This window comes from Filicampus tigris, chromosome 5 (genome assembly GCF_054856515.1).
Source record: "Filicampus tigris isolate MCC_2025a chromosome 5, RoL_Ftig_1.0, whole genome shotgun sequence".
NCBI classification, from domain to species: domain Eukaryota; kingdom Metazoa; phylum Chordata; class Actinopteri; order Syngnathiformes; family Syngnathidae; genus Filicampus; species Filicampus tigris.
The window spans coordinates 11,596,761-11,613,924 of NC_141221.1; the positions used below are offsets into that span (position 1 = coordinate 11,596,761).

The 17,164-nt window shown below is 39.3% G+C and overlaps 1 protein-coding gene and 2 non-coding genes across 6 annotated transcripts in view; 1 reads left to right on the top strand and 2 right to left on the bottom strand.

The window, feature by feature from the left end:
- The window catches only part of adgrv1 (adhesion G protein-coupled receptor V1), a 103,759-nt gene extending 91,992 nt beyond the window's left edge, over positions 1 to 11,767 (top strand). For all 4 annotated transcript variants that reach the window (XM_086030440.1, XM_086030442.1, XM_086030439.1 and 1 more), the window contains 3 exons: positions 2,077 to 2,262; positions 6,011 to 6,188; positions 11,393 to 11,767. In XM_086030440.1, the coding sequence (XP_085886566.1) occupies positions 2,077 to 2,262; positions 6,011 to 6,188; positions 11,393 to 11,511 (483 nt within the window). In that variant the 3' untranslated portion in view covers positions 11,512 to 11,767. The remainder of the gene's footprint in view (positions 1 to 2,076; positions 2,263 to 6,010; positions 6,189 to 11,392) is intronic.
- Positions 7,945 to 8,018, bottom strand: trnai-aau (transfer RNA isoleucine (anticodon AAU)). The gene has a single exon. It is a non-coding gene; the product is annotated as a tRNA-Ile (tRNA).
- On the bottom strand, positions 9,668 to 9,741 carry trnai-aau (transfer RNA isoleucine (anticodon AAU)). Its single transcript has one exon. It is a non-coding gene; the product is annotated as a tRNA-Ile (tRNA).
- Positions 11,768 to 17,164: the final 5,397 nt, after the last annotated feature.

Genomic DNA, 17,164 nt, shown 5'->3' on the forward strand with positions numbered 1-17,164 from the left:
TAAAAAAAAGTTTTTGGGAGTGGCTGGAAAAGATTAATGATATGTCTATTCATTTCAATGGGGAAAGGTAACTTGAGATACCGTATGTGAAGGCGCAGTTTGTTTATAATTAGTTTTCTAGTTTGTAGTAATGTCGAACATCACTACATGACAATGACTTTTGTAATACTGCATTTAGAAAAAAATAATTTTTAAGATAATTTTATTTGCAGTCATCAAAACTACAGAGAATAACAAACACTGTCTTGTCTTCTATTTCGATCCGGGGTGTTGTTTTTCTTCTGAATCGTGCTTGGAATTTTCCATTATGAAATGTTTCCCTGTTTACTCTCGGTGTTGTTGATGTGCTTGTGTGGCACACCTCCCAGCGTTTTTTTAATAAGTGCCAATAAACAGCTGCATGTTGCTGTACAATACTTGTGCGTGTTGTTTGGCAAGTGTGACTCAATCAGTCAGATGCTGAGTAGCTACGTATCACCCTTTTTCTCTTCACTCCCATTTTCCCTTGATCCATATCAATTATTGCTCCACATCTGTGACACAGCAGACTGAATGAGACTAAGCCAATCCCAGTAGCCTTTCCTCTATTTAGCGCCTTTTGACTCACCTTATTGTATCATGGCAGTTGTTCATGTCAGCCAGGCTGCAACCTGCCTGCTTTACAATTCAATTTCACCTCTCTTTTTGTATTCATTCAACTTTTTTCCACCTTATAAAAATAAAAAATAAATGGGACGGGTGTTATCTGGGCTTAGAGGAGGAAAGTATTGTACGCGGTACAATTTGTGACTTCATTGAAACGCCAGCGATTAAGTTTAATGAGCTTGTTTTGCGAGTCGTTGCAGGAAAAAGGAGTTGTGCAAAGTGGCGTTTGGGTGTGTTCTTTACGGTGGTGTTGAAGCATTTCAAATGTCAAATGGCATATAGTTACTATATGCTTCATCTACTTGATCTGCTTGTTTGCACTCCCTCCCTCTTTATCCTCCATTTCCACCGCCTTACATCTCACATTTGTTCTGTTTGGCCTTCTCTAAGCGCATGTTCTCTCGACTGATCAGGGCACACTTACATAACAGGCCTGTGTTAAAGCCTGTTCCTATTGGCTGCGTATGCTGCTAATGATGATAATCACCCATGTTGCTTTTATGACCATGGAGATGCATTCCTGGCTGGCGTCTAACCTTGATGACACATGGTTTCAGGCAGCGAGTACAAGAAGAACTGTATAGTTTGATTTGAACGTCATGAAAAGAAATGGATTTATAATGTTTTAATTTGACCAACAAAGTCCGACAAGGTCAACCTCTACCCCCCCACCCGAGAACACTTTTGGGTGTCCTTCATATTCTGCTGAGAAAAGAAAAAGGCAGTAAAAGCCTACTAGAACATCTGAAATATATTTAAGTTTAATCAGAGGCACTTTAAATGGCGGCAGGTGTGTTCTGACTTCTATTTATTATGAGTTCAAATGTTATTAGTTGATTCTAAAAACAACTGTTTTATTTTTTTGTATGTTTTGAGAAAGAAAATTATTATATTATGGCTTGTTTTGCGTGGAAAATAAGGAAAAAGGATGCAGCAATGGGAAAACGTAATACCCTGTGGATTCTTTCTGCTAACCACAGAGAGACAGAAAGATAATGGGTTAAACATCCATGCACCTGTATGCGTGCACATTCACACTTTACTGTTCCTTTCCCCCCTCAAGCATTTCATCTATGTCTGCGGCTACAGTCATCGCCCAGTGATGGGTGTCGTGAAATATAAGATGGCCTTGCGGTATTTGGCACCTCTGTGTTTTGGGGTAATTCACATCCTGGCACTGTTTGACCAGGAGGGTTTGGTAATGCTGCGCAAGTGATGGAAGCACAAATACCAGGGCACCAATGATGTCATGTCCCAAGGATGAAGTAATCCTCCATTACCACTGTTTGAACAGATGCTTATTTCTGTGAAGCTCTTAAGATGCAAGTAAAGTAAAAAAAAAAAAAAAATTGGTCGGAAACAGAAGTTATATGAAGCAAAAGGAATTAATTGATGCCCATTAATTGTTTCCCTCCGTCACTTGCTTCACAGGGACTGTACGTGTTTGTAGTCTACTTTGTCATGCACAACCAGCTGTGTTGGCCCGCAAAAGCCACTTACAACGTGGAAATGAGTGGCCATGGCAGTCCAGACTCCGCCTATCAGGGAGGAGGGCCTACCACTGTTGGGGCTGACATCAACAAATCAACCCAAAACCTCATCAGCGCCATGGAAGAGGTAACACACAAACACATGAATCAGAGTTACGACATTTCTGTACATTTCTTTGTGGCATCATCAACTTCTGAGTGTGCATACGTTCCATTCGGGAATGCTCATCGACCCCCAATTTTGAATCAATTAGCGTATCAAATCATGTAAACAACAAAAAAAAAATCGTCCATCTATTTTCTATCAGGCTTCGGGTGAGCTGGAGCCTATCCCAGTTGACTTTGAGTTAAAAATGTGGAACACATGGACGGTATTCAGTGTTAGCATTATGCTAGCTTCCAGAAAGGCTAATCTATGTGGCTTTTTTAAAAAATATACAAAGTGTTATTATCTGTGTTTTATGTTTAGTTTGACAGTAAACTTCAATTAGGAGTGGTCATAAAAAGAGTGAAGCTTCTTTCTTGAAGAATCGTTTACTAATTGTGTCTGCCAAATTGCTGCTTGTTGTGAAGTGAGTTGAGTCACTTTTCAAGTTCTGGTGCTTGCATCTCAAGTTCGCGCTCGCCAGTCAAAAAAAGAAAAACTACCATTTAAGGCGGAAGTCAACCAAAAAATTGTATTTACAATTATATTTTGTATGCGCCCCCAAGTCTAAACACGCATGATTACGATTGCGTTTGTGGAATATGAGTTAAGAAGAAAAGTCCACCACTTTTATCCATTTTGTTACTTGCTGTTGACTAAAAATGACATCACAGTTGCTCAGGGCACAGGTAACAACCAATCACAGCTCACCTTTTTTCTGGAGCTAAGATGGATAAAAATAGGTGGATTTTGCTGCTTAATTTGTATTCCATAAACACAGTATTAATCAGAATATCAAGTTTAGACTAGTGGGGTTGCATACAAAATATAATTGTAAATAAAATAAATAAATAAATAAATAATTTTGGGTTGACATCTGCTTTAAAAAAAGAAAAGGAGGGCTGAATGTTAATTTTGATGATAAAATTGACTTGTGTATAGTCCTACAGCTTTAAACACCATTAAACACCAAAGTTTTATGGGGCTTCAGTGACTTTCTTTTTAGAATATTTGGTCAAGGTCCAGAATACAGTTCAGAGATTCAAATGTAATTCTAAATTCCACATGAAATATGTCTTCTGCTTTGTGACAGGTTCTGAAGGAAAAAAAAAACAGCATAATGAACTTCCAGTTTCAGTGGAATTTATTCATTGGTTATGACTATTGTCCTGCCTTTATTCTCATAAATGTTCCCGTATTTTTGTAATTTTACCACAAAATCACATAAAGACGTGAGTCACTTAATGTCACAAATTAATCATCATTGGTGTGACTCTTGACTAAAACGGATGCATTCCTCTTAAATTTCTTCACAGAATAGTCACCACTCCTTGCCCTACTCGCCCTTTTCTCTTGTCCCCCTACCCCCATTGTTCCCAGGCCCTCATTCCCATGTCTCCAGGTGCCCATGACCTCTCCTCCTTCACATATTTCTCACATCAGTTGAGTGCGCTGTTCTGCACAGGGAACATTTACTGTATGCCACAGTCCGATCTACATTATGTAACATCTTGCTGTGTAAACAGTCAAATGGTCATCGTCCACTCATCTTGTACAACCTCACTCTTACAACCAGTTGGCATTGCCACGCAATGTTGTTGCGTTTGAGGCAGTGTACAGTGTACACACAAAGGCGCCCACCACTTCTACACTGGCTCTGTATCCTCAAGCCTGGCTCTGGAGAATGCCCTATAAGGAAGAGTGAGAGAGTTAGAAGTCCCTCCACTCACAGGAATCCCTTCATCTTGTTTTATTCATGAAAGCACACTTCTGCCTCTCCAGGATTTAGCTTGAGAGAGATAAGAGCCCCACACCACTTGGCAAGACTATGAGTACCTACACAGGTATTTCTAAGCTTGAAAAAAAATTGATGTGAAATTATGACACGCCAAAAAATCGTCTCAGTCTCATCTTGAATATAATTTGTCTTCTTGCTGGGTAAATACAAGAGACCCTTGTCTTGTGTGTTAGTGTGTGTCATTTTGATTGAAATGTTCATTGGCTTTTTTGCAATTTCCCGTGGTACTATTTTGAAATGGAAACCCGACCAAACCGGGGCAAGTAGAAACTCTGCAATGAAAAAGTAGTAAATAAGAGCACTGTGAGAGCACAATCTCGAAAAACATTGCGTTATCAGCTTCTGTCTACAGCAGGGCTATCAAACTCAAGGCCTGGGGGCCAGATCTGGCTCGTGACTACATTTTATGTGGCCGGCGAAGGGAAATCATGTGTGTTGACATGACATGTTTCTTTCATATTGTCTCCACTTTTTACACTACATATGAGATATTGCAAGCATTAATTACCAATCCCTCCTTTAAAATACATTGAAAAATAGCCGAAGAAACTATTTACTGACTTGTGATTTTTAAAACTAGTTATCCGTCAATTTGTTGTTTATATGTGTTTATATAAGGCGATCATACATTTATATCAGTTCACAGTGGTAACGGCCCTCAGAGGGACACCAAAACTATTATGTGGCCTTTGACAAAAATGAGTTTGACAACCCTGATCTACAGTATCGAGGATAAAACAAGGTGTTATTTTGAAGTAAAGAAATAATTCATAAGAACAACAAATTACAGCTTGATCTGAATAAATTCCACTGAGACATGATATAACCATGTTAAACAAAATTGTCCTGGTTGAACTTAGATGGATGTCAAATGTCTGACGAATTTGGTTGTAATTGGTTGCATTCTCAATATGGGATCATTTCTTTATAACCTCATGAATAATAGTAAGCAGAATGTGTTGTATTTACAGGAGTCTTTCCGAGCACTCAGTGACACAATACAAAAGATAAGTAACAGAGAAAATTGCAAAACGCATAAAAGTTTAGTTAAATTGAAAAATATAAAAAATGCTGAAGTGGACAGAGATGAAATCCATTAATAGATTTCTGTATGTAAATGAGCTCAGGGTCCAGAACAGCTTAAGGCGCTGTCCTCCGCGTTGGACACACGAGTGGAGCGGACAATGAGGTGGATGAAGGAAGACAATCTGAGGGTGTGGTGGTACAAAGGAGGTTAGACAAGTTTATGTATGGCTATAAAAGTCAAGCTGAGTAGTCTCTTAAATGAGAATGAGTTCTTGTCAAGCCCTCCCATTGATTGGCAACCGGTCCCGGGTGTCGTCTGCAATTTTCCCAAAGTCACTTCAGATAAATGGTACAGAAAATAGATGGGTGGATTCTTGTTCAAAACTCAAATGTACTTTTGCTGGAATAATATCTACACCCAAAAATCAAGTTGATGAATCAACAACTATCACACACGAACAAATAAAAATAAAGAGGCAAAGCCACACCAGTCCAAACTTGTCACGGGTATAAAGGATTACAGTACAAAACTTTTTTGCCTCCCCCCCTAAGACTCGTCTGTTTTGTCTTGTGCTTGAGTTATTAGCTGGTTGTTTAACCTCCTAAAAGTCGAACACCCATGTGACCTCCCATTCACCCCATGAACTCACTGTGGCCTTGTTCTTAACCCTTCAGGGTGCTTGAACGATGCGTACTCTGGCTGACCCAAACTCATCACAGAAACATGACGGCGTCACTGACACAGTGTGTGTGAAAGTGTTATGATGATAAGAGTGGACCTTCCTCAGCCTCACCCTGTATTTGTGTCATGTTCCTATTTTCTTGGATGGTGAATCGATGAGTGAGGCAAAGTGCCTGCCAAATAAGGACCATATTCCAAAAACGTGCCTGATGACTTTTTGCCAGGTGTCAGCAGACTGGGAGCGTGCATCGCTGAGGACCAGTACTCAGCCCACGAGCGCTTTCAAGCCCAGTCCGGTGATGGGGACGTACCCCGCCGAGGGCGGCTTCGTCAACGCCAACTTGGTCACCGCCGACGAGGAGTCCCAGGAGTTTGATGACCTCATATTTGCCTTAAAAACGGGTGAGGACTCTCAAAGCGCAGAAAAAAGCGTTAAAGAAAAAATAATAAACAATAAGAGCAAAGTAATTCAGAAACACATTGACACATTACAATATACACTAATATTTTAGACCAGTGTTTCTCCATTTCTATTTTTTTTTCCCACATCATGTACCACCTCAAAAATACTTGAGCTCTCCAAGTACCATGAGAGCATCTCTTAAACCTCGAGTTTCAGGGTTTCTGTTTCATTTCAGTTTTGTGCTCGGTTTATCTACTTTCACACCAATCGCGGATGAGCGTTCCGCTTCGCTTTATTCGCTGGCGTTTGACCGCGGGAAATTGGAAACCTGAATGTTCATTCGCGCACATCGCAGAGGGGAGGGGCTTTGCTTGGTAGTAGACGAGGTTTTCAAAGGTTTTGACATCGCAATCAAGTGGTCGACATTGTGCTAAAGCTAACACAAACAATATTGCCATCTTGGTAAGGTTCAACTGCTGTAAAATAACTAAAGAAAGCCGCGATGAATGGGCGGATTTTCGGTGCTTTGCTCCGCATCCCACCGATACAAACGCCTCACGCCCGCCCGCCCAAACTACGTTGGCTTCAATTGACTCGCGCCGCCAACGCATTTGGTATGAATGCAGAATCAGTGTGTTGCACGATGATTAAAAGACAGCGAAATACAGTGTCATTTTATTTGCGGTAAGTCCAAGTGTCTCCAAATTGAGTCATAGCCAAGTAACTTTGCTGCCAAGCAACAGAAGAAACGCCGCCCACCCTCGTGCGACCGGTTGCCACGTCGCCGTTCATTTACAGTGATCAAACTGGTTTCCTGTCGCTGTGCTCCAAGTGCTTTGCAGCAGCACTCTCACATAGGGGCTGATGAATTGTGGTTAGCCCGTACAGGAACTTCGATCATTTCTCTCGAAAACAATAGCCTCACCTTGACAAAGATCTTAAAAGTTGTTTCTAAAATGTGGGTTCTCGTTTACCTCCAGTACATTAGAGGGTTAAATGTTTGACACATACAGAGGAAATTTGCATGCTGTTCCTTATCATTTGTAGAAGCCCTTCGCTGTTCATTGACCTACCAACACTAATACATCATCTTGTCAGTCAACATGGTTTTCCGTTGGAGTCATGCGTACAATTCTTGCACAAATGCAATTGTCTGTTAATTAAGGAAGCAACTCCCACACTCCTCACATTGAATCAGAGGCAGAAATAGACTTCTGTACAAACTACATAACATCACCTTCCTGAAATAATGTTTATTTTTTTCAGCGATTTTTTTTTTTTTTTTTTTTTTTTTCCCCAGAAACCTGAACCTAATACTGAATTTTTTTGTATTTATTACCATTTTCGTTTGAGGGGTGGCCAGCATCATGAGGACATGAGGCAAAAATAATTGTCTTGATCCAAAAACAATTTGTGTGAAAGGTAAACAAAGATGCACTTTCCCTTTTCCCCGAAACAATGATTAATCGTCAGTAATTAATGTCAGACAGGTTAATGATGTAAAGACCTGAAGTTCGTAATTTTATATAGACAATTATATTAACAATATTACATTGAAAAATGTATACTTAAATCAAAAAACTTTATACTTAAAACTGACAAAAAGGTAACTGCTATTGTAGCAGGGACTAAAGGCATTCATTTAGCTGAGTAGTAACCAAGTATGTTGGCTTTCCCTAGAAAAGATGATTTATTTACTGTCGTGTCTCATGTTACTTGCATGTCTCATGTTACAGCTAAGCCCCAAAAGGTCAGTGGCCCGTACGGGGATCGAACCCGCGACCTTGGCGTTATTAGCACCACGCTCTAACCAACTGAGCTAACCGGCCATGAGTCACTGCTCTGCAAACAAGCTTTTTTCAGTCATGTTTATGAGAGTTTTCAGTTGTATGGTATTTATGAGAGTTTCAGTGGTATGTGTGTAAGCGTTTCAGTAGCGTGTATGAGAGCATTTCAGTAGTGTGTGCAATGCCAAAAAATCATTATTATTTATGACAGTGTTTTAGTCATTTATATGAGAGCATTTCAGTACTGCGTGTGAGTATTTAAGTGGTATACGGCATATGAGTGGACAACAATGTCGAGAGGTCTAAGGTTCAAATCTAAAATGAAAATGTAGGCTGTGCTCAGTTCTTCCAGAATTTCCCTTAGCTGTGTGAAGTAATAAATCAAGTAATGTCTGTCAATGGTTAAAACCAAGGAGATACTACACGAACTTGTGGGTTGAAACCTAACCGAGCTCTGGACACCCCCTCATTTTGACCTCCCCCCTCTGCCACATGTCACACTGAACTTTTCACCCGCTTCAAGAGCAGCAGAGCGAGGCAGTCAGCTGGAAAAATAATTGTCTAATCGCAATTACGCAAGCGGGCGACGTCAAGATGCAGCCCAGTAATGAGGCTCTTCACACACTTCATTGGCTTGCGAACCATTAAACACGCTCGTCAAGTCAGCATGTGGTAAACCTGAGGGCTGATCATTAACATGCTGCTTTTACTGTGAAAACGAATCATTTTCTCATCATCTGGCTGACACGCACACACACACACACACACGGCATGGTTGTCACTAATTCATGTTCGTGGTTAAAAAAATGTTTACAATTCTCATTTCAGCAGACTGAGAGACAGCTGTCAATCACCCTCGGATTTCTTGAAAACATTTGCATTTATGTAATGTCATATTTTGAGCTCAGTTTTGTGCTTTACATAGGCGGATGCGTCCATCAACCAGTGGTGGACTTTTGGACAGGTAAATCAATAAAAAACGAAAAGGGATGCCTTACTTAGATTACTTTTCGGGTCGAATTTGATCAGATTTGATTTGACAGAAATGAATAAAACCCTAAATAACATTCTTTTGCCCCTGATATTTGATGACTTTTCCTCAATAGCCTAAAATACTTTGCACACATAAATGCAAATATTTGTATAAAATGTCATCCTTTTGGAAAGGTGCCACAAAGCTTGTGGTAAGCTAATGGTAAGCTTGAAACAGTTCCCGGAACTGTCTGTGTTACCACGACATTTGCTCAGGTTCCCACAGAAACATCACCGTCTTAGAATGGTCATGGGGAGCAACCGAATGATCATGCATACTCAACATAAGGAACAAAGGTCATCCAAAGGTCAAAGGAGAATAATTGCCTTTATCCAAAAACAATTTGTGTAAAACGTAAACAAAGATGCGCTTTCCCTTTTCCCTGAAACAATGATTATTCGTCAGTTATTGATGTCGGATAGGCTATTAATATATATTGGAAAGACCTGACGTTCGTAATTTGATATAGACAATTATATCAATAACATTACATTGAACAATTAATACTTAGGATGTTCAAAACTGACAAAACTGTAACTGCTATTGTCGCTGAGTAGTAACCAAGTATGTTGGCTTTCCCTAGAAAAGATGGTTTATTTACTGCCTTGTGACATATGACTCGTCTCCACCCACCTACAGCTAAGCCCTAAAAGGTCAGTGGCCCGTACGGGGATCGAACCCGCGACCTTGGCGTTATTAGCACCACGCTCTAACCAACTGAGCTAACCGGCCATGCTGTCTGCAGAGCAGTTAGCATTCTCAACAGACTGATAAGAAACATGCTGTACCAGTCGTATTTCACATCTGGTGTATTTTCATATTCAGGTTATGGTGTGAAAGCATTTCAGTTGTGCGCATGAGCAAAAAATAAAATGCTGTTGTGCCTGTGTGTGTGTGTGCAAAAAATCAGCAATGTACACAAGCTTGTTTCAGTAATGTTTATGAGAGTTTTCAGTTTTATGGATATATGTGAGCGTTTCAGTACCGTGTATGAGAGCATTTCAGCAGTGTGTGCAATCAAAAAATTCATTATTGTGTATGAGAGTGTTTTATTAATATATAGGAGAGCATTTCAGTTCGGCATGTGAGTTTTTAAATGGTATACAGTATATGAGTGGACAACAATTAATAGTAGTGTGCCCGAGCCAAAATACATGTGAGAGAGCATTTCTTTTGCATGTGTGAAAGCATTCAATTAGTGTGTATGTAAATGTTTCAGTCGCATGCAAAAAAAAAAAACAGCAAGTTGTGTGAAGGCCTTTCAGTATTACGTTTGAGAGCATTTTTGTTGTGTTTGTGTGAGCAAAAACAAATTCAGCTCTTCCAGTATGAGAGCTTTTCAGTAGTGTGTGAGGAAAGTGTTTCATCAGTATGTATGAGGGTCTTTCATACAGTGTTCCATTCGTGTATGCAGGAGCGTTTTAGAAGTGTAAATGAGAGTGTTTATGTAGTCTATATGAGAGCCTTTCAGTTGTGGTCATGAGAGTGTTCGTAGAATATATGAGTGTTGTTAGTAAGAGTGCCATGAAAAAGTGTTCCCCCCCATCTAAAATTCTTTTTTTTTTGTGCTGTTTTCTCACTTGACTTTAATGTTTAAGGTCATCAAACAAATGTAAAGATCGGACAAAGATAACTAAGTCAAAATAAAATGCAGTTTTAAAATGGTGTTTTGATTTATTAAGGTAAAAAAAAAAAATGATTCAAAGCTTCCTGACCCTGTTTGAAAAAGCACCTGCCCTCTTGTTGAATTGACTGTGGCTAATCACATTTTTCAGTTCATTTGATGGTCTGGGGCTGCAGTTTAGTTCAGGACCTGGATGACTTGCTGTGATTGACGGAACCTTGAATTCTGCTCGTCACCAGTAAATCCTGAGGGAGAACGTTTGGCCATCGGTTTGTGACCTCAAGCTGAAGCACATTTGGGTTCCGCATAACAATAACGACCAAAAACACATCAGCAAGTCAGCTTATGAATGGCTGAAAAAAGCAAAAAGGAGTGCCTTAGTTGAAGTCTAGTGGTGAGAGTGTTTCAGTGGTGACTATGATAGCTCTTCAGTAGTGTACTGTACTCTGCTCTTCATCGTTGTTTATGTAAAACACGTCGTCTGATAAGGCAGAGATAAAATCACTAATGTCTTACATAATTACCTGGTGGCATCAAGAGGATTAAAGCAGTGTGTGGTTTGCACTGAGAATGATTGACTGTTTTGTTACGTTCACTTGACTTGTTTACAAAACAAACAAAAAAAACAAACAGACATCTTCGATGACATGTTTGAGTAGGTCTAAGTGCAATTTGGTCATCCGACTAACACGACTAACAAGCGTTGTGTCTAATGTGTGTGTGTGTGTTTGTGTGCGTGCGTGTGTGTGTGTGTTTCAGGGAGCGGGCTTAACGTGAGCGACAATGAGTCCATTCCGGGCAGCCAAGACGGGGGCAGTGTGAGCAGCTCCCAAATCGTGGAGCTGCGAAGGATCCCCATCGCCGACACACACCTCTAACACCCCCCGTCCTCATAGCACAACACAGTATTTTTTATACCACGATGATTTGCACTAATTTTTTTTTTTTGTGGAATAGAACATTTTCATATAGAGATTTGTACTGCTTTTATATGGATGTATGAACCTGTATCAGAATGTGGTACTAAATTAATGAAGTTTGACTGAGTGGATATTTGTGGCTTTTTGTAGCGATCTACTAAATGTGATGGAGCTACTTTAACATTGTTAATAAATTTTATTCTGTCGAGTTAAATGTGACTGTTTTTTGTTACGGATTTTTTCTAAATTGTAGGACAAATAACATGTTTTTTGGAAAAGCTTGCCATTTATTTTATCCATTTTTGTTATTAAAAAGTGTAAATCAACCCAAACATTTTTTTTCAAGAATATGTTACCAGCAGGCCCACTAGTTGAAACACGGCATTTTGATTAATAGTGGGTTTGTGCAATATGAGTTAAGCAGCAAATTCCACCCATTTTTAGCCATCTCTAGTGGCGGCCATTTTGTCATTTCTGTCGACTGACAATGACATCACAACTACCCAGGGCTCAGGGAACGACCAATCACAGATCACCTGTTTTCTAAAGCTGAACTTCTGTCGGCTCAGCTTCAGAAAACAGGTCAGCCGTGATTGATCATTACCTGAGCCTTGAGCAGTTGTGATGTCAATTTCAGTCGACAGAAGTGACAAAATGGCCACCCCCAGAGATGGCTAAAAACGAGTGGATTAACTCTTATTACACAAGCGCAATATTTATTACAATGCCTTGTTTCAACTAGTCGGCTTGCATAGAACACATTCTTGAAAAAAAAAAATTGGGGTTGATTTCCCTGTAAGAAAAACAGGTAATAAACCATCATATAATGTGATTGGTGAGGCTCAATCATCAATGGTACACTTCTGCGCCCGAAAAACATTTCAGAAATACTGCTGAAGAAATCATTTAAAATGTAATAAAGTTTAATTTGATTTTAATATGTCCCTCTTTGTCCACCTGTGCTCGTCAACCCAGTCCCTCGTGTTAACCAATCAGCTCCCTCAACCACTTGTTTCTTGTCTAGGGGTTTGTCTCTCGTTGTCTCATCAGCTGCTTGCGTTTGAGTTTGCTGGTTTGGTTTCTTTCTGTAGTGATGGGCAGATGAAACCTTCTGAACCTTTGAAGCTTTCCATCTAACTGGTTCACAAAAAGCTTGTGAGGCTTCATGAACAAATGACAAGCTATGTCTATGTTCAAATTTGTGTTTAACAAAAGAGTGTGATATGAGCGATATTGCCAATGTTGGGTTCTGCGAGGTGTCGATGCACTTCTAAATCAAACCTGTTTGTGAGAACCTGAGAAGAAAAAAGAGCGTAAATAATTATGTAGCTCAAAGAAGACTGAAAAACAAAAAAAGGAACCTTGCATTGGAATTTTAAAATATGTTCAGAGTCTAGTAGTAAATTGAGATTAAATTCTGTTTTTTCAGTGCAATTCTGCTTTTTCTACCCATCTTCCCTGCTTTTGAGTCCCCAATCACGCATATTCGTGACAATTACTGCACTCTAATTATAGCAACAGCCTTGCAAGTACATGCTAGCTGTTAGCTGCTAAAAGGTCAAGAACAAACCAGACTCTGTACTAAAGAATTTATTTTTAAAACTTGTGTTCGAGTGACACACTCCCTTACAGCTGAAGATATTGAAAAATAGGAAAGAGGAGCTACCTTATTTGTTCCTCTTCCTCAAAAAGGATTTTGCAGAAACTAGCAGGATTTAGTAGCAGGGTTGCGTGTATGTTACTATAGTGGTGCCTTGAGATATGAGTTTAATTCATTCCAGGACCATGCTTGCAACGCCAAACACTTCATCTTTCCCCAATGAAGTGACTGTAAATGCCATTATTATGTTGATGACCATTTTTTTGTTAGCATTAAGCTTTCCCTAGATTTTCCTAAGGTAAAGCCTTGCGCTTGTTTTAAATGCATGTGTAATTCTCTGTGTTTTATGTTTACTTTGACAGCAAGTTGCAATTGGGAGTGGCCTTAAACAGCTTGAAGCCTCTTTTGTGATGAACTGTTCAATATTTGCCAAACTGCTGCTAAATATGAAGTGAGTTAAATTCACTCACTGCCACTATAAAACGCATGTACTCAAATTTGCGCTTGCAAGACAAAGCAAGAATTTGGCCACATCATGTTTTGTATCACAACAAACTTTGAGTTACTTGCATTTCAAGGCTTCACTGTATTTCTCTGATAACATATGAACAACGTTTGCATACAGTATTAATAAAATCATAACCAAAAATGTTATTCAAAACTCATTTTAAATATTAAAAGTCATATTCAAGCTGATCATCAGAAGAAAGGTACAAGTGAGAAAAAAAAAGTAATTTTTAGGTTGTTTTTAGGTTTAGTTTTTTTTTTTTCAGGGTTTATTTTAAAGAATATATTTAGAACCGCGTACATGTTTCTGTATTTTCTGCACAGGTTATTTGAAATGTCATCATAAAATGTCCCCAATTCTGTATTGACCCTAATAAATTATGACTAGGAGCAAAAATATTAAATAGTAAAATCTGGAACATGTGGCTAACCCGTTGCTTGTTTTTTCTCTAATCAGCTGATGGTTTCTGGCAATGTTGTAAAGTGTGTTATTTGGAGAAGTAACGAAACAAATATTGGAATTGTCTCCCTTCCATGTGCGCATGACTTTCTCCTTCCTGAGGGTGATAAACTGGAGGAGCAGGAAGAAGACTAGTATCTATTGTAGGGGGGGGGGGCACGTATTTCGGAACCAGACGTATGACCAAAATGCCATTTTAAATACATCAAAAAATATGTGCTGGCCGCAAATAGCAATAGCGGCGTGTAATTGACGCCCACTGAAATTATTTGGGATGTTTTTATTTAACTGAAGTAGTATGTTGGAATGGTTTGCACTTTCATGCAATATGTTAGATATTGTGGTTTTATTTTAGTGGTGTATAACTGGACCGCATTGTACTGCAGATCTGTTTGAAAAAATATGGTGAGGATGTTTCAAGTGTTTTTTTGTCTTTGATATAACCAAATATGGTAAACAGAATACTGTATTGCATTATAAATAGCTCTTAGTATAATGCATTGGTATCATTAAGGGCCTGAGCATCAGGAAGCGCAAAGGCCACCTTGGAAATGTTGTTTATTCTGTTCTCAGCTTAGTTCAACTTTATTTATAGTATAGTATGTTATATATCGTTGCTGCCCTGCGAAAAACACGTATGTCCATTTTTTTCAATTTTCTTATTTTTATGTGAATTGTGTTTCCGCGTGACAGACAATCACGTTAACGTGAAAATTATATGTTTTTTTCCAAAATTGGACATAATTGTTTTTCACAGGACAGGATGTTGCATATAATACTAATAATATCGTATAATAATACCATGATTATATAATAATTCATACAATCCTTGATGATGTGGAATTCTGAAAATCTACAATACGTTGGTTCAAAATGTGGAATTTTTGGTATGTGTGAATTGTGGAAATGTTGAAATCATTCCTGACATGAATTGAATGAGCTGAACATTTTGAGTTTCAAATGGGAAGGAAGAGAATCTGTTATTTTGAATGTCTCATTGGGAATGATTGGTGAATTTATGGTTGCAAAACATTGAATTGTGAGAAACTGTGGTGTTGAAATGAGAAAAATAATGGCATGAATTTTTGGAGTATGTTGAAGCTGGGGCAGCATGGTAGTCGACTGGTGAGCACATCCACCTTGCAGCGCAGAGGTTGTGGGTTTGAATCCGGCCCCGGCCTTCCTGCTTGAAGTTTGCATGTTCTCCCCGTGCCTGCTTGGGTTTTCTCCGGGTAAAATAACATACGCGAATGCTTCCATGCATTCATTCACATAATAATAATACATAACTTTTTTTAATCACATATTATATTTATCATACAAATGGTTTGAAATAAAAGGAAATAGCAATGCATTTCAAAAACAGAAGTAATTCTTAATACCACTGAAATGTAGATATCTGCGGGCTCAGCAAAACCTTCCAGCAAAGTATTTACGTTATCATTTTTCAGAAGAGTGGAGCAGAACGCAGCAGAAGATGTCATCAAGATAGCCGGCTCTTGTTCATTTCAAATGTGCTGATGGACTTGAATTTGATAAGCTGTCGCAAACGCGGCCTGCACATCACTGCAGAATTTTATTGGAGTTACATCATTCGCTGTTATGTGCACGTTCTTATCTCACTCTGACAGCCGGCGGTTTGATAAGGACGCCGGGGTTCATCAAGTTAATTTTATGCAGAGGATTCATCTCAGTTAGAATCTAACTGTGTTTCAATTGTGCTTTACATTTTCTGTCTTCTTGCATTTCGTACTCCAGTTCAAGAGCTGTATCAAAAATATGATTAGCATTGATACCGTGTGAATTTTTTGTACGGTGGTTGTCGTTTGAATGCTTTCGACTAAGTCGAAAACTGGGCATTGTTGTCGTTGTATAGGCGGAATCTCAGCTCTTTTTTTGCATGTTGTTAGGTCGTGTAGGCGCACCGATATCGATGACGCCAATCTCGACTGTCATGACAACAAAAACAAGATCGTATCACATTTGAAATGCAATCAATGGGCGTGAGCGTGTGAAACCCGATGATCATCTATTGTTGTCGTCGTAATGTAAGGAAACAAAGTTGCGTACCCTTTGAGTCAAAGCTTTTACTGCAATGGGAGCCAGGGTCCGACCCAGTTTGACATTCTTTGAATCAATACACCACAGAATAATGGTCTCTTGAATTCTTCCTGTTTGTTCTATTTTGGCATCCCCCAACGTGACCTTCTGCAGAGAACATTGTGTGCTGCGGCAATAATGGCAAACTCAATAACAGAATGGTCAGGGTGTAGCTGTATTGAATCACTCAATCAGCTATCTGTGACGTCTGTCGGTGAGTTGAAAACTTGCACAAACCGGATTTGACCACAACAAGACTCACATCCAAATATTCAAGATAAGCATCACTTATGCTTCCTTTTTTTTTTTTTTTTTTTTTGACTAAGACTGGAGAAACTATGGCATATGACTTCACTCAGTGCGTGTCACATCTTCCAGGAAGTGCTGAATGGTACGAAGTGGGGGATTTGTCAATTACGCACATGGCGCTTGTTCTCAAACTACATTCCCCATGCTGCTGACACTTTTGTCTAAAGGGCGAAAAAAGAAGAAGAAAAAAAAAAAACGCTGCAGGGGCTTCATTCAGTGAGAAAACTAACAACATTTGCATTTTATTCCATATTTGCCTTCCTGTTTTCGTGCTTGCCGGAGGTAACCCGAGCCAGAACCACATGCACACTAGCAGGTTGTAGAGCAGGACTGTCATCCCTCCGTTTTATTCGAGGCTGCTGAAAGGTGACGTGGCCTCTTGGCTCTTTAGCGTGCACTCAATCCAAAGGCCAGGCAGATAGAAATGGAGTCGCGCTTCAACACTGCAGCAGCAGCAAGACAAATGTTAGATGACAGCAACAACAACTAAAAAGTATTTGCACCTATAAAACAAAAAGTTACAGTACATAACTCGGTCACGAAGAATTGTTTTCGATAAACAATCTCACTATTCACTGATTCACTGTCATTTTCGACCCAACTGTTTTGAGAGTGTAGAACTGTGAGGCAAACGT